Below are 22,348 nucleotides of genomic sequence, written 5' to 3'. Positions count from 1 at the left end.
TTCAGCCTCTTCAAAAGTTGTCAGTAGATTTCTTTTTTAAACCAAAATAGAAATTCAACACACAGGGAAAGTTTTAATTTTTAATCTAGTTTTACCCCTTGGGCCAGCGATGTTCTCAGGGATGGTCTATACTCATTTTAGAGCCATTCCTCTCTTCTTCTCTCTGCAGGAAAGGACCCAACTCCATCAATGTTGGGCCTTTGTGGGTCTTTGGCCTCTCTGCCTAGCTGCAAGTCTTTAGCTAGCCTAAAATCCAACGAGTGTCTGGTGAGCGACAGCACAGAGCCTAGCCCTGCTCATAGTCCCAGTTGAGACAGTGGTAGACTGTTCTCATAAATCTCAAAAAAGTCAATGAAGATTTTGGGTGGACAAAACATCCGGAATTAAACCTCTTTGGCTTGATTTCTGTAGGTGGAAAGGGCAACTGAACCATTTATCCAGCTTGATGCAACAGGGCAATGTGTTTGCTTCCTCATCAAAATATTCTTAGAAACCCAGACTTTCTTCCTTAAATTGGGAACAGAGGAAAAAAAAGAGAGAAAGCACACCCTTATCAGAAAGTGGAAAGGTTGTCCATAAAAAGTGCTTTTGTGACATGATGATGTATATATGTATATTATATATGGTCGAGATTGGCAAAACATAGCTGCCTCTGCAAAACATTTAAGAAAAAAATCCTCTGACTGTCTATTGCTGGAGGCAGAAAGAAGATCTAGACCAGTTGAATTCTGCTGCACATTGTTCAATGTGAAGATTTGCACAATGGACAAGGAAATTAATTGCCTGGCCCTGTATCATCCCCTTTCATTGAAGAGAATGATCTGTGGTTGTGTTCCTGATAACAGCATTTAAAGACTTAGCTGTGGGAAGGGAGGTAATTTATTACCCATCCTAAGCCCACCACCGCACTTCAAATATAACTGCAAGATCTGTTTTGGTTAATCGTATTACAGAAAGGGGATTCAAGACAACTTCAGATTCCTGGATATCTTTACAGCACAGAAATCATTTTTGTGTCTTCCTTGGTCCTGCCACTCATGAATGAGTCTACTTTTTACATGTTTCTCCTGCATGTTTCTATCCCATTGGAACTTTCTGCTATGGGAATGGACACATTGGAAGGTGAAAGAGAACCAATATTTATATCTTGACTTTTGATCTGTGCCATAGATCTGAAGCAGCAAGAAAAGTTTAAGAATCTACTCCAGGATAAGTCAAAATCATCAATGACCAGAGCTGAGAAACTGACTGGTACCACCTAGTGAATTGTTAGAATGAACAGGCATTAAAGCAAATTAAGGAGCTGGCAGACAATGCTTACTGATGATTATTTTCTGGTAACAAATTCAGGCTGGGTTTTAAAATTCTGCAGTCACTAACAATTTCAACAGTAACCAACTTAAGTCTTCCCATTCTTCCTTCCAAGTAAACACGTCTCAACAGTTACATGTAACACAAAAGGGAAGAACACGTGTAATATTAACAGTATTATCAAAATTCCAAAACTATAGCTGAAAACCTTTGGTATGTCTATGTGGGTGGTGAGAGAATTCACATTTTTCCCATTTTAGAGTACTGAGAGATAAACTGGCTGTTTATGAGCATTGCAAACTTATCCTATGTTGCCACTTACGGTTTGTGTAACATTGGCTTGACTGAACCAAGCACTCTACGTTTTAGCTTCCATATTTCTCATAAGCTATTATCTGCATATTGCTAAAAAATGGGGAATTGTTCAAGACCAATTGATAAGTTGATGGTGGATGCACGAAATTCAATAGTTTCCCATTACTATGAAGGTTATTTAGGAGAGTCTTATTCCAGCGCAGCATTTCCCAGTATTAGACTATGTAAATCTTCTGAGGCTCACTACCTGCGACAGAGGCAGCAATACAGCACCTGTGGTCACCATGTCATATAAGATTTCCAATGGCTGTTAAATAAATTCAACTCATAATAGGGGCTATCTTCTGTATTTCTGAAGTCCACAGGCTGAGAATCTTTTTGGTCTTAGCCAATATACACAACCACCAGCTCTCAAAACCAAGGCTGGATCAAAGGGGAAATGTTCATGGCCTAGCAGTAGTGCTCTGTTTGTAGGATGCGAAGAAATCATTAAAATGTTTAAGAGTAAAGGAAATCATACATAAGCCCAAAAGGAATGTAGTGTATCAAATCCCAAATTATCCACCATCAGATCCTCCCATCTGGAAAATCTGAACTATATGAGCAACAGAAATTAGATACATTGAAAATAACTTCTTCCTTATCAACTATATATTTTATATCTTAAAACATTTCTTATTTACATTCTCTTTTAACTTCTAATATATTAATAATGCCATTGTATCCATTTCTCTGCATTCCTGTCATGCAAGTGGTTTCATCTACTGGCCTCATATGCAGCAACTGTTGTATTTGGGCTGCTCAAAATTTTAACAGTTTGCACAGTGATGATAAGGAAGGTCATGTTTCTGTTTGCTGAAGCAATGCTATCAGAGAGCTAATGATTTGCTGCTGGGTATTGTGAAGACATATGATCTACATACACATAATATCCTAAATTTGATTTAAAGCACCATTCCCATATTCACAAATGACAAAAAGAAATCCTATTGCAGCCTGGGTTATCCAACACACTGACACAACAGTTGAGTTTACATCTTATATTGAAGCAAACTCCAATTTACCCTGGTCTACCACATTTTGCAAACCCAGCCACTGAAACAAAGTTTCCTCTCTTTGTTCTTACAATAAAATATATTCATGGGTACATCTAGTGAATCAGCCTACTGTATCAGAGTGAGACCAATAAAAGAACACTCAACATTTTATTTAGGAATCAAATGCATTCCTCTAATCATGGCAGTTCTCACTAGATAAGAGTTTTAAAGATTTTTATATAAGACCTTAAACTAGGATGGATATAATTTTTGTGGCCAGAGGCCCATGGCAGTGTGTGTGTCATTTTTTGATCCTATGGATACAGGGAACAAGACTTTATTGAATTGGGCTGGATGACATTGCTTGATTTTTAAAAATAATTTACCAATCATGCTATTCCCTTATGGGGTAAGAAAACACAGTATTAAGAAAAATTAAGCAAAAGTAATTAAGTACTGGAAATAAATAGGACATTCTCATTAAATTAGATTATTTCAAAATGATTCACTACATTTCTCTATATCCCATCAAACTATTTGTAGTTCTACTGTATTCATACATCAATTCCAACAATTTATTTTGTTCTTCAAACTTATCATCGGTCTTTTTTTTTTTTTTTTGACAATGTCATACCAAAATTTCAGGTAACAGCAGAAAATCATACTCTTCAGTGTTTTTCCTAAATTATAATAGCATGGTCAAAAGATCTGAGATCTCAAAAACAGTGACCTGGGTTTTCTAATAAAATCTAAGGGTACCTGATGAGGATGCAAGGAAAGAAAAACTCAACAGAAAGACATATCAACCGTCAAGTAATGTGTACTTTTGTTCTGCTAAAAAAAAGAGTGAATTTTATTCAAGAAATAAAAGCCCAGCTTTTCCCCTTTCCACAAATATGTAAGCAACAGGCATATAAATTTACAGCATAGAAGGGACAAGATATCAACTTGCTACATAAGATATCTGGTATCAAAGAAAACCTTGGCTTGCTATTCTCAGCTCTCCTTTAATATAGTAAATATTGAACCAGAGGGCAGGAGCCCAAGCTGTCTAATTCATTTTCATCCAGGCTATTCAACATTTCCAAGTTCAGGCTGTTTGTGTTAGTACGAAGGGAAGAGCTGGGCAAAACCTGAGTGTTCAAAATCAGTATTTCTACTCAAAGCTGTCAAAGTCCTGCTTAGGATTGCAACTTCAGACAGCTATGTTTGTCATGCACAGGAAAAGTCAGGTTAAAAAAAAAGCATGCAGGCCAATAGAACCTTTGAAAATTAAAATAGAATTGGAAACATCTGCTGTCTATTAGCAACTTTTACTCTCTGAAGGCCTATCAAAAATAATAGTAATGAAGCAGGGGGCATGGCAATGCTAGGCTTTTTCCTCCTCTTTTTTTACTTTTTTCCTTTACAACTGGCCAATAATCTCAACACACCAGGATCATACTATGCAATTGGTTTAAACCTAAGATATTCTGGAGCTTCTCCTCTTCAAATGAGCCAAAAGTTATAGCATCCAATCTTGACAGTACCTAAAGAAGGGAGGGTTTAAAGCCAAGAGGCTTATTTGTCTATTAGGAAAAAGAGAAAGGCAGGAGACCAGAAGCTATTTAAAGGCACCTGGAATTTGCCTGATGAGTGAGAAATCCTACAAGGAAAGCAAGCAAGAGATTTATTGGTTATGTGGTCTTTCTTCTCAATTATTCATAGTTGGATCCACTTTTATATCCAACCCTATTAATAAATTGGATTTTCCTTTTTTTGCATCTACCAAAATGTGTTCTTTCTCTTGCCATCAGCATTTCTTTGGTCCATCTGGAGGTTACGTCCAAAGCTCTGTTTATAAGCTTCATAGACTATTTAACTGCTGTTCCTGGTTCATTTTCTGGAAGAAGGTCTTGCCAAATTCATATGTGCTAATCATGATAGCACAGGCTGGAGCCACCTTGATAACACGAGGCAGAAAACCTATATGGATTTTGGAAGGAAAGTGCAGGAGAGGGAGAAAGAGAACAAGTAAATACATCTTGCAAAATTCAAAGCTATCCTGCCTTTTTGCTGATATAGCTGAAGGGCCTAGCTGACCGCCACTTCCCCTTCATCATTCTTCCTGATTTACATGAGGAAATGGAATCGTATAGTGCCAGTTGTCCAATCCGGCAATGGCAGCTGCAGAAACCCAAATGAATGTTTATCTTCTTTTAAATTTAGTTGTCAGACTACACTGACATTTCACAAACAACATTAACACTATCAAAAGCAAAGAAGTAAAATAATAGTTTTGATGATTATAGAATTGCTTAAGAGTACAAGATTGCAGGCAGCCATAATTTTCACCACCAAGAAGCCCATCTTGCCCAAAGGTTAAAGTAGAGATTTTTGCATAAAACTAGATAATGGCACCTGTAAAGAGCCCTCGCGTGCCAGATTCTGCCCAAATCTTCTGCATAAGTAGCCAAGTCGATGAGGATTTGGGTGTGGTAACTGGGCAAGAAGAAAAGAACAAGCAGTTTAAAATCTAGCTGCTAAACATTTCCCTTCAAACAATTGACATGGAAAATAGTCAAACTGGCAATAATTTATGTAGCAATGATCATTTCGGATACACTGAATGCAATTCTATGTAATCCAATGTAAGAAGGGATTCTACAGAATTGAATAGGACATTTATCCAGTAAGTCTGCAAAGCACTGTAATGAAAGAGGTGATGGAAAATGTTTGTTTCCTTTTGCCGGGAACACGTATGTCACAAATCAGACTATAGCTTGTTCTCCACAATGATTGCATGTCTGTAGAGATATAGTCATCTCCAATACTACTGGGACCTTCAGGAAGGCAGAAAAAAATTGGCTTTTCTATCAGGATAAATGGAAGCCAAAATGAGTGAAATTTCCATGGACAGGGATAAGAGTGTGACTTCCTGGTTCAGGAATTAGTTAATGGTCTGGATTTTAATTGAAATTATTTATCTTCTTTTGTTTTTCTGAGGAATTGTATGCTTTCCAGAATGGCAGGGTTCAAAGTAGGAGACCATATACATTCTTTAAACAAATCAACAGCTATATAGATTGTTATATTACATTTTTATATTTTCAGGCTTGTATTCATATGAGTTCCATTATGTTAGGATACACATAAGCAGGTACAAATGAGCGTGTGAGAGTGGGACTACTATAATTCTTTTTTTTTTCTTTTCAGAAAATCTATCCTCTCTATCATACAGGATGTATTGTAATTTTATAGCATTAATTGTGCAACCATCACCTCGAAATTACAAAACAGAGTTTCTATAAAGGGCCTGCACAGAATGACACATCTCTTTCTTTTCAAATCGCCACATAGCTTTTTCTTCAGCACAGAAATAACATGTTAATGAGATTATTTGAATTACAATCAAGCCAAAAAAGCCTTGTTCTCACCAGGGCAGACAAGTATGTTGCTAAAATATACGTCCTACTAGATGCTGTGAAACACAGTGCAAATACTTTAGAGAAATATGATTGGACCCTGGAAGAAGCAAAAGGTCAGGCAAACTCTGTTGAATAAGAAACTGTGTACCTATTAGACCAGAAGTAGTAATCCTTCTGGAAATCATTCACTTGGCCAAGAAGATAACTGTGAAAAATCAAACTTGAATATCATGGAATTTGATTAGTTTTTACCTGCAGCTTTTCACATGTGAATAAGAATCAAAGGTAAACTCTTTTGATCAAAAGTTAAAGGTAATTTTTCTTGCCAATGAGCTAGGTTTGCCTCTTCTTTTCTTTATGACTTTTAAATTCAATCCTTTTCTCCTCTATCAACTGTAAATTCTTCCCACCACTATTAATTCAAGTATAGGCATATATGTTCAAAGGAGCTACCTACTGTTCGACAGTTACCCATTATCCTTGGCAGCTGCTCACTTCTTACCTTGAAGTGTCTCCATGTTTCCTAGCTCAATCTGCCGCTGGGTCTTTACAACATCAAAGGGCAAAGTCAAAGTAGCAGCCACCTGGAGAACAGGTAAAACATTCTGTTAGCCACTATCTATATTAACATTTATACCGGATGAAAGCACATTTTTCATATAGCATCCTCCATCTCAGGTTCTTAACTTGAATACTTCTTCATATTGCTGAAAATAGTATACTCTATTCACTTTAAAGACACTGTGAAAACTGAGGGCAAAGCATAGCCATTCTGTTAAGAAAGGAGAAAGAGGATATGACAAATATTTACTGCCAGGATTTAAGTTACATACTCCTTTCCAGGGTGGACTTGATTTAAATCAAATCATGATTTAAATCATTAATAAAAAGGCTTGATTTAAATCAACTCAATTTAAATCATAATTTTTAAAGAGCAACTGTTATCTGTTCCACAGCGGCTCCTCCTCTGACCCGCTGTTGACTCACCAACAGTCCCATTCACTTTAATGGGATGGCTGATGATGCGGCAGTGAAACAACAAGGTAAGGGATGTGGTGGGCAGTAGGTGAGTGAATGCCCACTAACAGGCGCTGCCATGATTGATCTGAAATGACAGGTGCTATTTAAATGTAAGGACTCTGTCAACGTTGCTAACATCGGATGTTCTTGCTTTGACAACAGATGGAAATGCAGCCATTTTATTCTTTTGCTTTTAGAGTTAGTTGATGCTGGGAAGGGGAATGTGGATGAGAGTCCAGTTAACCACAACAATAATAACTCAGCGTGGGAATCCAAGGTTATTGTGCCCAGAGTTGATAAAGATTTGGCTGGGCTGGAGAGCTGGGGAGAAAGCCCATGCTTCAAGCTAAATGAGGAATGTGATTTATGACTGTTAATTGGAGGAGGGAATTGTGTTTTGAACTCAGAGGAGGGGAATTCAGTTTTTGGCTTTAACTATGTAGTACCGATACTTTGTTTCTCGAATAAAAGATTCTTTGAGGTAAACAATGCCTCGAGGTTCTTTTGAAGAGTTTCATCTGTCAGAACCATGACAAACTCATTCTTGATGGTAGTTAGAATCTTTAATATTATTATTTGCAAACAAAATGAAGGTTTCCTATTTAGAATAATAAGCTGTCAGGTTAGTAAAACAGCAATATCAGAAGTGATTTTAGGGTAATCACACATAGTTGGAGAACTACTCAAATTCTTTTATTTAATTAAAACACTGGTACAGATGCATTTCTCTTCAAACAATCATACAGTTTGCTGTGTACATAGATTTGCAAAATGATCGGATAAAGGAATATTCCTGAACTTTGTTTTTTGATTTATCTCATGGTTACTGTGAAATTATGTTAATGCATCAATGCAGTGCATGTAATCTCAGTTTGCAGAGCTTGGATTCATTGAATGAGTTTACCAAGAATATAAATATTGCAGAATATACAGCCTCATAACTAACTAAGCTCCATTTCATGCTGAATAAACTAAATTATTAGTGTATCTTAAATAGAAAGTTATATTTTTACTCCAAAAGCATTTTATTAAAATAAATTTGATAAAAATAAAAAAAATCCAATTTAAATTTTAAAAATCTGATTTTTTAATTTTTTTAAAAAATTATTGATTATTATCCACCCTGATCCTTTCTAAAACTGATAAAAACTTATGATGCAAAGGACTATATTAAGCAGACTATGATAGTCTTAGAAACTTTCTTCTCCTGGTGTGTCCAGTTAAAGAACTAGCCTTATGTCTTTAACAGAAAGAAGTATTGAGATGTGTTGACTTCCACCACTGAATGAACAGTATACTTTTAAAGTAAGATATTATTAGCTTCTGTGGTCCATGGACCACACAATTTAACTGCAAAAATTTCAGGTTCTAATGCAACCTAATGGTTGTGGAAAATAATTTTACTAAAGAAAACTAGGCCCAGATAGAAATGGCTGAGTTGCTTAGCAATGAAAATGAAGATGCTACTGATGGGATCCACAAAATTAACTAAAGCTGATTTCCACCTGTAAAAGGGCCCTTCAGCTATTGGCCTGGTCCACTGGCTTAACCAAAATGTCCAGTGGCTGGGAACTTGTAGAATACAATTCCCAGGAACTCTCTTTTCTGTGTTAACTGAGCCAGTGAGTATTACAGCACTGCTATATCTAAAACCCACAGTTTCTTCTCCACTGCCTATTATAAAGTTCATCATATTCTGGATCACAGGTAGATCTCAAGTTTTCACATTTATACAAAGATCTGTAAAGCTCTGGAACTCACCATGCCAGAAATGGCTCCAGCTGCAAAACTGATCATGAATGTGGCTTCATCAAGGCAGAACTGCCCACACAGCAGATCTTTCATTAGTTCATAGTTATACCAATACAGAGCTGCGGGGAAGCAAGAGAAAGGGAAACATGAGGAAAGCGGAAAGAAGCTTTAGATATCAGTTCACTATATTTTTCTCTTCATAAAAGAGAAGGCATAGTTACTATAGCTCTCCCGACACAGTAACACTGTGGATAGTTTTGCTCAGATTAAGTCACTAGCTACTGGGAAAGTTAGAAATGACTTCCACTGCCTAGACAGGAGTGGCTTGGGGACTGAAGCAAACTCTATCTACCACTCTGGAAGATTAACTCTGAAGTGAAAATGGGTTCTTGTGGGCTGTATAGCAACAGCAATAGCATGTAGGCTTATATACTATCCCATGGTGCTTTACAGCACTCTCTACAGGGCAGAAGCATTATTTGCATATTGCCCCCAACAATGTAAGTCCTCATTTTACTAAATGGAAAGGATGGAAGGCTGAGTCAACTTTGAGCCCCGTCAGGATCAAAGTCTGCTTTCAATACTGCACTTTAAGCAGTGATCATCAGGGCTGGTATTATATATATGATCATATATTGTAATCACATTCCTCTGTATTTTTTTAAAGTATGCAATTTTTTTTTAAGTGTTCAAGATGGCAGCTGCACAACTTTCTTATCTAACAACTAAGAAACTGATAGATCTTTAGCTTTAAAACAATACCCATTTAGTGTTTCCAGCTATGTTTGTAATGCACCCTCATATCCTTAAATACTTCTTGTGTTAGTGAGACAGATCCCCTTCTTCAATCCATACCTGAGAAAGGAACATCCCGTAACACTGTTGGACCCCAACCCCTCCAAAGAGACAACCATCCATCTTGGGCCACTGAAGACTGGATGCAGACACGTAGTTCCCGGTAGCTCAGCTGACGAGACTGCATTTTTGTTCGTATGAGTTCCAAGGGGCTGATCATAGTTACTGCACCCACTATGGAAGAAAACCCAATCTGGTATGAGAAACCAACTTTTATTCTCAGTGCTACTTCCCTCTGCCTCGGGCCAAGAGGCCCACTAGAATACCAAGATGGCAGATTGGTTTCTTTTATAAAAACCACTGGCACAGAAACGAAAATAAGCCTTAGGTGGCTGAACATTATAATACCGAGGAAATCAATAGTTTTAATGAAATAGCTATCTAGCTCAGCATTAAATCTTTTCCCGGCTCAGCAGTCTCCCTGGATCGGATAAAAGAGCCACTGAAACCAGAACTGTTTTCTAAACACCAGGCTGCAAAGTGACTATGAAATGGATAACAAGGATTAACCTGGGAGAACTAATAGAGCACAGTGTTGATTATAGTTATAAAAGGCAACTGATGCTTTGGGATGCTTCACAGAAATACCCAATTTTACTTAATCTCCCAGGAGTCCTATCACCAACCACTTTTAAACATAGAAACTACACTTAGACATAAGTATGATTTTAAGGAGAATATCAAGAGGGCGTTCACTCACATTTCAAATGTTTCAAGAATTGCAGATATACGTTATTCATACACATGTACAGGTGCAGACCAGGGGTAGGCAACCTTAGCTCTTTTATGACTCATGGACTTCAACTCCCAGAATTCCTGGCTCAGGAATTCTGGGAGTCATAAAAGAGCCAAGGTTGCCTACCCCTAGTGTAGACCATACCCACTCTGTGGCCTACCACCAGTTCCCCAGAGATTAATATCCAAGAAAAGCTTCCTTAGGTCGATGGAAGTCTTTGAAGAATTTAAAAGTGGACCTATGGAAAGCTACAAAGAACCAACACTGGATGGAACCAATGGAGGAGCTGGCAACTGGATCTGGCGGAAACGGAGAAGTACAGAAATTGTTGAATAGGCTGTGCACAGATATAACAAGATCCAGAGGCACGCAAAACAAATGGGGTTATCTGATGGCTTCTGCCCATTGCAATTGTGGAGACATGCAGACAAGAACACACACATATATATTTGTCCTTAAGTATTGATCAATATACGTTTGAGGACTTCATGGTAAGCACGATAAAACAGCAACTAATGTTACTAGTTTCTGAGCAAGATCTATTTAAGTTGTTCATATTTTAATCTTGCATTTTACATTTTATATTGTACAATATGCCTTATTTTAATTGTGATGCTTCTGACATAAATAAACAATATGCACACGTGTGCGTGCACACACAAATTTCCTACTGAAGATGTCATTCAGTGGCAAGTCTCTAGCAAGCAATTATGATTTTTCTGACACAGCTCAATCTGACAGTAATGATACAGATCTCCTAGAAAAAAAAATTAGCACATTTGAGCATAAAGCAAATAATAAACTAGCTGCTTCTAGTATCTCTGCTTATGTAACATAGCAGCAGTATTTCAAATATTTCATCTGATTCATATAGAGTATCTCACATAAATGTTTGATATAATACCCTAATAAAATAAGTCAATATAAATATATGGCAGGTGGGCAAGTGAGACTCGGGACCTAATGGGAGGCTGAAGTGATTTGAATGGCAGAATGCCAGTTCATAACTTGTACTTTTGGTCAGCTTCTTATCAGATTCCTAAATTACTCTAAAAAAAAGTTTTTGAAACCTACAGACCTTAATATTGCGGAACTTCAGAGAGCTCCAGGTAATTTTATAGCTATCAAAAGCATTTCACAAAGCACTTCTCCTCAAATCCTAAAAGTGGCCACATCTTCTAGAAGACTTCTGTGGCCATATTAAAGTCTGATGTCCACATAGAGTGAGGGGAAAAAAGTATTTGATGCCCTGCTGATTTTGTATATTTGCCCACTGACAAAGAAATGATCAGTCTATAATTTTAATGGTAGGTTTATTTTAACAGTGAGAGACAGAATAACAAAAAAGAAATCCAGAAAAACAAGCTGAGATTAGGAGCATTCTCTTAAAAGGAGTGCTCATAATCTCAGCTTGTTACCTGTATAAAAGACACCTGTCCACAGAAGCAAGCAATCAATCAGATTCTAAACTCTCCACCATGGCCAAGACAAAAGAGCTGTCCAAGGATGTCAGGGACAAGATTGTAGACTTACACAAGGCGGGAATGGGCTACAAGCAGTGATTATGGTGTGATTATTCGCAAATGAAGAAACACAAAATAACTCTCAAACTCCCTCGGTCTGGGGCTCCATGAAAGATCTCACCTCATGGAGTTTCAATGATAATGAGAACGGTGAGGAATCAGCCCAGAACTACATGGGAGGATCTTGTCAATGATCTCAAGTCAGCTGGGACCATAATCACCAAGAAAACAATTGGTAACACACTACGCCATGAAGGGCTGAAATTCTGCAGTGCCTGCAAGGTCCCCCTGCTCAAGAAAGCACATGTACAGGCCCGTCTGAAGTTTGCCAATGAACATCTGCATGATTCAGAGGAGAACTGGGTGAAAGTGTTGTGGTCAGATGAGACCAAAATCGAACTCTTTGCATCAACTCAACTCGCCATATTTGGAGGAGGAGGAATGTTGCCTGTGACCCAACAACACCATCCCCATCATCAAACGTGGAGGTGGAAACATTATGCTTTGGGGGTGTTTTTCTGCTAAGGGGACAGGACAACTTCACTGCATCAAAGGGACGAAGGACGGGGCCATGTACTGTCAAATCTTGGGTGAGAACCTCCAGGGCATTGAAAATGGGTCGTGGATGGGTATTCCAGCATGACAATGATCCAAGACACACAGCCAAGGGAACAAAGGAGTGGCTCAAGAAGAAGCACATTAAAGTCCTAGAGTGGCCTAGCCAGTCTCCAGACTTTAATCCCATAGAAAATCTGTGGAGGGAGCTGAAGGTTTGAGCTGCCAAACATTAGTCTCAAAACCTTCATGACTTGGAGTGGATCTGCAAAGAGGAGTGGGATAAAATCCCTCCTTAGATGTGTGCAAACCTGGCAGCCAACTACAAGAAACGTCTGACCTCTGTGATTGCAACAAAGGTTTTGCCACCAAGTACTAAGTCATGTTTTGCGAATACTTATTTCATTCATTAAAATGCAAATCAATTTATAATGTTTTTGAAATGCGTTTTCCTGGATTTTTTTGTTGTTATTCTGTCTCTCTTTAAAATAAACCTACCACTAAAATTATAAACTGATCATTTCTTTGTCAATGGGCAAATGTACAAAATCAGCAGGGGATCAAATACTTTTTCCCCTCACTGTATGAATATCTATGCACAAACAACATTTCTGCTGGTACTGCCTGTAAAGTTAAAATGGTTATGCATGCACCCATGCATCCTCCAAAGATGTAGCTGCTATAAAACCTCCAAGATGTTTTATTCATGCTATTATAATCCACTTTATAAAATATTTGCTTCAAATGCTTTGCACAACCTTAATGGCTATGCGCATTTGAAAGGGCAGTTTCGCTCCCCTAGCTTTAAAGCAATTTTCAAGCAACAGCTAAGTCTACAGTTCCTGCAAGTATACAAAAATGGATGTAACTCACATCTGGCAACTGCACCAGCCACCAGTGGGATATGGTGTCCTTGGCTGTTCATCTTAACATGCAACAAATCACGTAGTTGATCATAAGAAGTGAAATAGATCACAGTAGCAGGGACAGCCATAACTCTGAAGAAAAGAGAATGTATACACGTATAGAAGCTCTACTAGATCTGATCTATTTATTAATATCTATCTCATCAAATCATGCTCCAACATTTTGCATCAAAACAAAAAGTGCTGTAATTCAACAAGCAGCACTAAGAGATAATATCTTGTAATTCTGAGGAACCTAATTCTGGTCTTCTGATATTCAAAAGTTTGAGCATTATATAGTTTGGGCTGCAATCAATTAAATATTTTAGTTTGCCCCAAACTAGAGCCGCTTGATCCTTTCCAGATGAATAAAGAGAATGAACTTCTCAGAAGCTATGTAGGAACAGTTTTTGATGCCAGGTCAAATGGAGTTCCATTCATCAGCAAGGAGAACTCTGATATTCTCAATAAATATCTCCTCGTGAGACTGCAGATTCAGAAAGTGCGTTTCCATGGAAAGCCATGGCCCTTTGTCATAGGCCCAGATCTCATCTCACTCTTGGAAATAGAAAATGTTAGCGGTCTGAAAGAGACAAAGGCAGAATTGGAGAAGGGAATCAAAGAGAAGTTGCCAGATCAAGATTGAGAAAAGGGGAGACTGACATCATTTTCCAGGGCTTTAGAGTGAAAGTGGAATTTCCAAGAAAAAGGGAAAGTAAAAAGAAATATGTGATCTTGCTTCAAGAGTCAGTATTTCTGTAGAAAGAGATACTCTGTAGGCTCTATTCAGGATTTAGATTGGACTGTTTCTTTTGTGATAACTGGTCTGTTTCTTTTTATTGTGCTTCTAGTCAAGTTAGTAAATTCTATGTCATTTCAACTTTTTCTCAATCTTTGAGTTGAGCGTATGAATATTTACAATGAGTTACTGTATAACCATTTGAACTCCCTGTAATCTCTCTTTCCAGATTCTGCCAAATAAATTCCTATCTGACGTGCCATCTTATGCTCGGCCTGCAGCATTTTTTCTGCATTTTGTTGGCCTCAGTCAGGGCAACTATGTAATTCCTTTGCCACAATCTTGAATATTTGCATTTAGGTTTTAAAGTTTAAAAGGGGGTTATATTTGATCTCTTCCTTTTTTATTTTCTTAGCTCTCTCTCTTAAGAAAGAACTGAAATCCTGTAACTCCAAACCACTTACCTAGGAGGTTGTACAGACATTATTCTCGTTTTTGTTTCATTTTGCTTTTTAATTGCCAGATTGACAGTAAAGATAGAACCCAGGTGGGATTTTAAAGACTAGACTGCAGAATGCCTCTACAGGTAATCAGACGAATGGCTAAAGCTTGCAACGACCCAGCGACCTCCATTTTATTGCACAAGTCTTTAGTTGGCTAAATTCCTGGGGTTTTTTTTCTTCTTCAATTCAAAGGAAAAAGTTGCAGAAAAAATTTATTTCCTTGTTTGCTCCCATTCCTCTACTCTTCAGCCTGGAGTCAGGATAAACTTTTAAAAGGAATATAGACTGGAGGCAGGGAGTTTAATTTTTACAATTAATTTGGGGGGGAGAATCAACAAATCAGTCCCTCTGCACTGGGGAGAGCAGGGAAGGCTGGTCATTACTTGAGGCAGTTCATTTAATGTTGTCCTGACTTCGGACTATAATGGGCAAGCTCCATTATGGTTATAATTTAAGGATTATCTGGTACAGGGTGCAACAGCCCTGTTTCTAGAAGAAAATGCTAGGTGAGGTATACTTGGAAGATAGGTGGTAAGAGCTGGAGTTCCTCCACTATTACCAGAAAGTGAGGCTATGGCTTCTAGATGTGGAGGTTTGAAAATTTTAGCCTTCTATTCTACAAACTCAATTGATTTTTTACAATCAGTAACTGGGGGAGGCAGGGAGAATAGTTAAGAATATTTTAAAGCAGTGATAGTAATAGTTTACGACCCAAGATTTCTGTTGACTGAATTTTTATTTTAATCATCTTCATACTCACAGAGTAGGTGGCAGACCACTCCACAAGGATCGAATACCTTCATGCCGTATTATCTTCACAAAAGCATCCTAAAGTGAACAAGAGCAAGAAAGTATAGACATGAAGAGACAAGTTACTACGAAAAAAAACCATCAGGTGTTTTGAAACATAAGTCTGTCCACTCTAATTTTGCTAAACACTAAGCTAGAGCAGAGTTACAATTTCAATCACCAAAAAGTGTATGCAGGTGGGTGAATAACTAAAGAAGAAAAGAACATTCTTCTGGCAATCCACTGATTTTCTGTTGGAAGCATCAACGTTTAAAGCAATTTTTAAAATCCCCTTTCTGCAGATCTTTTTTTTTTTTCATGCTCTCCTCTGTGGTCTGCTTGGAAATAGGCTTCAATGGGTCTCTTACTATAACTTTTACATGTTTATTTGCTACACTATTAAGCAGAATCAACTTTAAACTGGTTGTTCTACTGAGACAAAATTCCTCCTGAGATGTGGCCAACTGTAAGAAATGTCTGTCCTCTGTGATTTGCCACCAAGTACTAAGTCATATTTTGCCAAGGGGTCAAATGCTTATTTCACTCATTAAAATGCAAATTGATTTATAACATTTTTGAAATGCGTTTTTTCTGGATTTTTTTGTTGTTATTCTGTCTCTCACTGTTAAAATAAACCTACCATTAAAATTATAGACTGATCATTTCTTTGTCAGTGGGCAAATGTACAAAATCAGCAGGGGATCAAATATTTTTTCCCTCACTGTATTTTTGGCTATTCCTAAGTAAAATGTCTATTTATTTTCACAGTTTTCTTGCGTATAACCACACGGTTTTAAAAATAACACTCAACGATTAACTTCAATCAATAACAGCATCTGATAAAATAACAAATAAAAGCATTGTCTATTAGTGTATATGTTGTTTTTTTAAAAAACCCAGTGAGGCAGATAGCTCCACACTTCAGTGGGAGTAACTCTATCCACTAACCTTACAGCCCATAAATAAGCAGAAGTCCTCCCTCCTTGTGCTGAAAGGAGATAAAAATATTACTTCTACTAGTTTCTACCTTTAAAGCACACTGGCAATACAGGAAACTTAAGTAATTTTCTTAGCTCAAGTGGAAAACACAATCTACTTCATCGCCTTAGCTGGCAGAGGCTCAGCCCTTTCTTATGTGGGGCCTTACCAATGTGCCAGTAAAATGAGTGGGTGCCTTATACCAGGCTGTGCAGCTGTTTCCATTCTGACAAACATAGAGATGGTCCATGAGGCCATTGCAATAAAGGAAGCATTTCCCTGTTGAAGAGACGAAGACAAAAAGGCAGGATAATTTACACATAGTTCACTCTAGATACTTTTGTCTCCCATAAATTCTTTCTCAATTCTTTACATTTCTCAATATTCAATGTTCCTCAAACACATAGCTAGCCATGTAAGCAGAGAACCCAAGTACCCAGTGCAGTTTTGTGATTCTAGTCTTCACAGGTGCAGGAAAAAGCTTGCAAACATGCAGCCTGCAGCCGGGGTTCTCTCAAAAGCAGGAAGAAAAAGAGAGCACAGGAGATTATGGATGCTCAGAGATTAGGGCTTCAGCAACATGCATAGCTTCCTCTCTAAATGAAGGATCTAGCACTTACCTAGGATGACTAGGGTTCAAAATTAGATCAGCTATGGGTACTGCACACTCTCAAGTATATCATACTCTCAAGCCTATAGTATTATAATACAGCTTTTTTAAAAAAATCATCCTTGAATAAAAATCTTCCACCAGCACAGATATAGACGGTCATTGCTACCAGTGACAAGGAAAAAGAGCAATAAAAGAGATAACTTATTAGGAAAAATGAGAGCCTGCTTACATGTTGTGATCAGATGACAAAACATAATTTATATTTCCACTTTGCCCAGAATAGAACCCATATCTTGATTTTCTTATAATTCAGATGATGACGACTCCTAAGAAAGATAGGCTTATATCTACAGGCTACATAAGTCTGCTTATTAAAAGATAGAAGAATTTATTTTATCTGAAGCAGGGCAGGAAGGATTATTTCTTATGAAGCACCTTGCTTTGTTGCTTTCCAGTCCTACCGTTGTTGCCGGTTTTTCTCAGACATTAATTTAAGCTGATTAGTTATAGACTAAATCAGTGAGTGCCCAGTTTACTCCATGTCTGCATTATCCACCACAAGCCTGAAAAAACCAGCATTCCTAAACTCAATTAAAATTTTCCTTTGGATCTGTGAGTTGTCATATTGATATAAAAATTATATAGTTCTCATAATTGAGATATTACTCTTTGTTAATCAAATTTATCAGTGTATATTTCGTAGCTACCATGACCAATATCTGGAGAAGTCATTTATTTTTTAAGTGCTATTTGTGTTTAATAGTGCCTAACACATTGCATGTTGTATAACCCATCTCAAAAAATGTACAGTTTCCAGCACAACAGAATTAAGAGGCCCAAGAACAAATCCTAACTAATGTTTAAAGGCTGTTTTTATGAAAAGGAAACAGCATCCACGTAGGATATCATCTAGACCAGTGGTCCCCAATCTTTTTTGGCACCAGGGAATGGTTTTGTGGGACCCAATTTTTCCACACACTGGGAGAGGGATGTTTCAGTTTCACTTGCTCCCCCGCCGCTTACCTTCAGCTGTGTGGTCCAGTTCCTAACAGGCCACAGACCAATACCAGTCTGTTGCCCAGGAATTGGAGACCTCTGCTCTGGACAGAATTCCCATGAAAAATCACCAATTCTCTGAAGGTAAACAACACACCAAGCAAGCCAAACCACAGCTTTTTAAAATTAAAAACCCAGATTGGATGGAAGTCTAACAAGTTAGTGAGAACAATCATGATTTACTGAAAGAAAAATGAAGAGAAATATGCATGTTTAGTTAAATGCCTGTGAACTTCATTGGCTGGGAGATGGAAAAGGGAAGAAATAATTACCCATTATCACTACATGCAGTGATGAATGCTTTCTGTGCTACTTGACTATTAGTTCTGTCTATACAAGAGACTCAGCTTTTCATTAAAGCATTCTAGCTTACCTGATTACAAAATAAAACATAAACATTTCTATAGTGTTTCCCTTTCCTATATTGGCAATGAAAATGAAAGAAGAAAGTAAAAATTAAATCTCTAAAATGTCAGATCACGGAGCAAGATTTTTCTGAGCAAAATCTTAACATTTGGGAAGATATTTGGCATAATTATTTCTGATCAGAGAATGTAAATTTGCAGGAAGATATTGAATGCAAAATGCATACTGATCCAATCACATGACTCTTACATTAAGGAATTGCATCAAGGAAGAGAAGAAGCTACAAATCTTCTACTCAGAAGAATAGATAAAGGAAGACTCTACTTTGGTGCCTTAGAAATTAAAAAGTCCTAGTTTACTGTATATAGGATTAGAGAATCTATGCAGATTCTACTGCTTAGATTACACCCAGTAAAATAAACTGCTAAGCTCTTAAATTACTACAGGGGAAGGAGACATTCCCTCAGGGTAACCTATTGGAGGCTGAAGAACAACAGGGCTGAAGTATACATTTTTAATCTCTCTTCTTTGCCAACTAAAGGGATAGATTTCTTCTACCAGACATTTTTAACTGATCTCTTATATCTGAAATTAATATCAGAATCACATATAACCTGATTCAAGGCTGAAAAATACTTTTTCTTAAATTAGGAATTAGATGAGGAATCAGAAAGTTTTGGAGTAAACCCTTTCTTACAATATGGTACCTAACTGCAAGATTTTCATTTAATGAGAATTTTCAAAGAAGCTATTCCCTTTCCTGCCGGCTATATTGCATATATTTTGCGTATTGGATGACTCTTTTCTCCCACTTTCACTCCCTACAGATCACACATCTAACCCATGGCCATGGGCCACATGCGACCCTGTACAGCTAGTAATGTGGCCCCACAAGTTCATAAACTTTTAACTTTTATTATGTGATTTATACCCATTAACTATATTATGTAATTTTATATGTGGTCCAAGACAATTCCTTCCCCCTCAATGTGGCCAAGGCAAGCCAAAAAGTTGAACACCCACGCTATAGATATTAACTTATAATAACTGATCTTGCTGAGATCTTAAGAGACAGACAAAGTAGTCAGCAACCTTCAACTGCGCAGTTAACAGCTCTGACACAATGGCTGTTCCAATTATGCCATTGCTGAGATTACTAGATAAAGTTGGAATCTTTTCACTAACCTTCACGACCTTATCAATCACTACACATTGAGCTTTCTAATTCAGATCTTGCACTCAAGTTTACTTTTCCTTCATTATTTTTTTCACTTTTGTTTTTGATAATAGCAGCAATAGCAGTTAAGACTTATATACTGCTTTGTAGAGCTTTACAGCAGGGATCCTCAAAGTGTGGGCCACAGCCCACTACCAGTCTGTGGCCTATTTGCAACTGGGCCATGTGAGTGCCTGGCTGGTGCGCTGGTGTGCACAGTCCCTCACGTGTTGCGGGGGCTCAGGCCCCAATGGCACAAACATTGCGGGCATTCGGGGCCCCACTCGTGCAAGTGTCATGGGTGTTCGCAGCCCCACTTACACAAGCAACAGGTGCTCATGCGTGCGCCTCTCCCTCCCACAAAACCACCCTCTCTTTCTCCCCCCCCCCCAGGGCTGCCAACTCGGAAAGCTTGAGGAATTCTGCTTTACAGCACTAAGCAGTTTACAGAGTCAGCATATTGCCCATAACAATCTGGGTCCTCATTTTATTGATCTCAGAAAGATGGAAGGCTGAGTCAACCTTGAGCCAATCAGGATCAAACTCAGGAGGAAGAGATTTATACTCTCTCAAAGATTATTACAAACAATAAGAATTGATCTATTGGTTGAAAGAGAAAAAAGATGCTCACTACAGAGAAAGGGAGATACATTTGCTCAAAGATTACTACAAGCATCGAGAATGGATTTACTGGTTGAAAGGGAAGCGTCTTCATGGAAGCTGGTGTGGCAGAGAAAGCCCAGAATTAAATTCAAAAACAAATTCAAAAATGTTTAATGGAGTAAAAGGCAATGTTGATTTCATGATTGTTTTAAAGATAATGATTTAGAGCTGAAAAATGCAATTATACACATGCGTGTTTAAATTAGTAAAAAGTGTTGAATGGATTAAAAGGCAATGTTGGTTCTATGGATTGTTTTTCAACTATATTCATGTGTGTTTAATTTAGTTTGATAACTTTTTTGTTTTATGGAAGTTTGGTATGGAATTAGTGTGGAATGAAAAAAGAAACTTGGCTTTACAGAGACTAAGAATGCATTTCTTGGAGTAATAGATTGATTTAGACTGGAATTTTGAAATGTTTAATTAATTGGAGATTTTTGTGTATAATAATATATTTTGATATGGTAACTAAATGGATGGAATTTGGTTTGTTTAATGAATGGAAATGAATTAAGTCAATGATTACGATAAGCAACTACTGGCTGAAAGGTTAGAGATAATGATCTAGATTTAGAAGTAAGAAAATTATAACTATACATATGTGTAATGTTTAATTAATTAAGAGATATTTGTGTATAATAATAAGATTTGATAAGATATGATAATATTGTCTTTTTAACTAAATTAGCTATTATTGGAAGAAGAAATAAATAAGACTGGTGATAAAAAGGGGATGAGAGAGATTAAGAACTTGAATATATTTGCAAGAGATATTTAAAGTGGTAATATGTTGGTGTAAAACATTATTTGATGATGGTAATTGAAATTGATAAACTTTTAATAAACAGGTTTAGTAGTAATAGAAATTTAGGATAGAAATGAAATATATTAAATTTATTATGTTATTTAAGGGAAATAGAGAGATGATAGCGAATGTATTAAGTTGAGCTGTTATTCTGTGATTTTATGTTGAAATCTTTATTTACCCAAACACCACGGTGTGTCTCAAACACTTTTTGTTAAAATTATAAAACCAATAAAATATTTTTTTTAAAAAAAGGATCGAACTCAGGGCAGTGGGCAGTCAGCCTGCAATACTGTATTCTGACCACTATGCCACCACAGCTCATATACGGGTAGTCCTCAACTTAAAATCATAATTGAGCCCAAATTTCCCATTTGATAAGCAAGAATAAGTGAATTTTGCCCCATTTTACAACCTTTTTTGCCACAATTCTTTAGTGAATCACTGTGTTATTAAGCTAGCCACATGGTTCTTAAGTGAATCTGGCTTCCCCATTGACTTTGCTTATCAGATAACAAAAGGCAATCACATGACCTCAGGGCACTGCCAAACATCCAAGATCAAGGGGGTCCTGTAACAGTCATGTGAAAAACAGTCATGTCACTTTTTTCACTGCTGTTGTAACTTCAAATGGTTATTAAAATAATAATTGTAAATCAAAGACTATCTGTAATATATCATTTGGAGGTTTAACCAGCTAAGAGTTAAACTAAATACGGAACCCTGGTTTCCACTATTATTTTAACAACATATTATCGTGATTGATCCATGTGTGTATGTTGGTATGTATAAATGTCTCATAGTTCCTTACAATAATTCCATTTAGTAGGATACGATTATCTTTGCCTCTAAAATCTTAGAGTTATGGGATCCAAGTCTACTAAAGTAGCTCGCCTAAGACCACTTTGTAATTTTCAGCAGAACCAGGGTTCATATCAAAAACCTCTTGATTTTCCATCCAGTTGATACATTGCAATAATGCCTTCCTATTATCAAACATCAAGCCATCACCGTTAATAACTTAAGTGAGTATTGGGATTGTAGTCCTAAACATTAGGGAACAAAATCAGTAAAACTGCATTGTCATTTATTTTCTACTGCAGACAAATGAATGCAAATTTCTCAAGGAATAAAGAACATGAACATTTTCTCCTACATAAGTGAGGAAGGAGGGGAAGGACTAAGAACCTATAACACTCCTTTG

The 22,348-nt window shown here is 37.2% G+C and overlaps 2 protein-coding genes across 8 annotated transcripts in view; one reads left to right on the top strand and one right to left on the bottom strand.

Annotated features, from left to right (window-relative positions):
• The window catches only part of RUNDC3A (RUN domain containing 3A), a 32,847-nt gene extending 28,940 nt beyond the window's left edge, over nt 1-3,907 (top strand). For 2 of the 3 annotated variants that reach the window (XM_039359065.1, XM_039359066.1), the window contains exon 11: nt 170-3,907. In XM_039359065.1, coding sequence (XP_039214999.1) covers nt 170-312 — 143 coding nt within the window. In that variant the 3' untranslated portion in view covers nt 313-3,907. The remainder of the gene's footprint in view (nt 1-169) is intronic. The other variant, XM_039359068.1, reaches the window with a different exon arrangement.
• The window catches only part of LOC120315160 (solute carrier family 25 member 39-like), a 37,803-nt gene continuing 18,932 nt past the window's right edge, over nt 3,478-22,348 (bottom strand). For all 5 annotated transcript variants that reach the window (XM_039359071.1, XM_039359069.1, XM_039359074.1 and 2 more), the window contains 8 exons: nt 16,595-16,704; nt 15,419-15,486; nt 13,385-13,509; nt 9,698-9,871; nt 8,852-8,961; nt 6,573-6,654; nt 5,064-5,144; nt 3,478-4,628 (listed from right to left, as the gene is read on the bottom strand). In XM_039359071.1, coding sequence (XP_039215005.1) covers nt 4,510-4,628; nt 5,064-5,144; nt 6,573-6,654; nt 8,852-8,961; nt 9,698-9,871; nt 13,385-13,509; nt 15,419-15,486; nt 16,595-16,704 — 869 coding nt within the window. In that variant the 3' untranslated portion in view covers nt 3,478-4,509. The remainder of the gene's footprint in view (nt 4,629-5,063; nt 5,145-6,572; nt 6,655-8,851; nt 8,962-9,697; nt 9,872-13,384; nt 13,510-15,418; nt 15,487-16,594; nt 16,705-22,348) is intronic.

This window comes from Crotalus tigris, unplaced genomic scaffold, assembly GCF_016545835.1.
Source record: "Crotalus tigris isolate CLP2741 ecotype Arizona unplaced genomic scaffold, ASM1654583v1 scf7180000019068.10715455, whole genome shotgun sequence".
Taxonomy (NCBI): domain Eukaryota; kingdom Metazoa; phylum Chordata; class Lepidosauria; order Squamata; family Viperidae; genus Crotalus; species Crotalus tigris.
The sequence above is the reverse complement of the archived record's forward strand: the minus strand, read 5'-3'. Positions and strand labels throughout refer to the sequence as shown.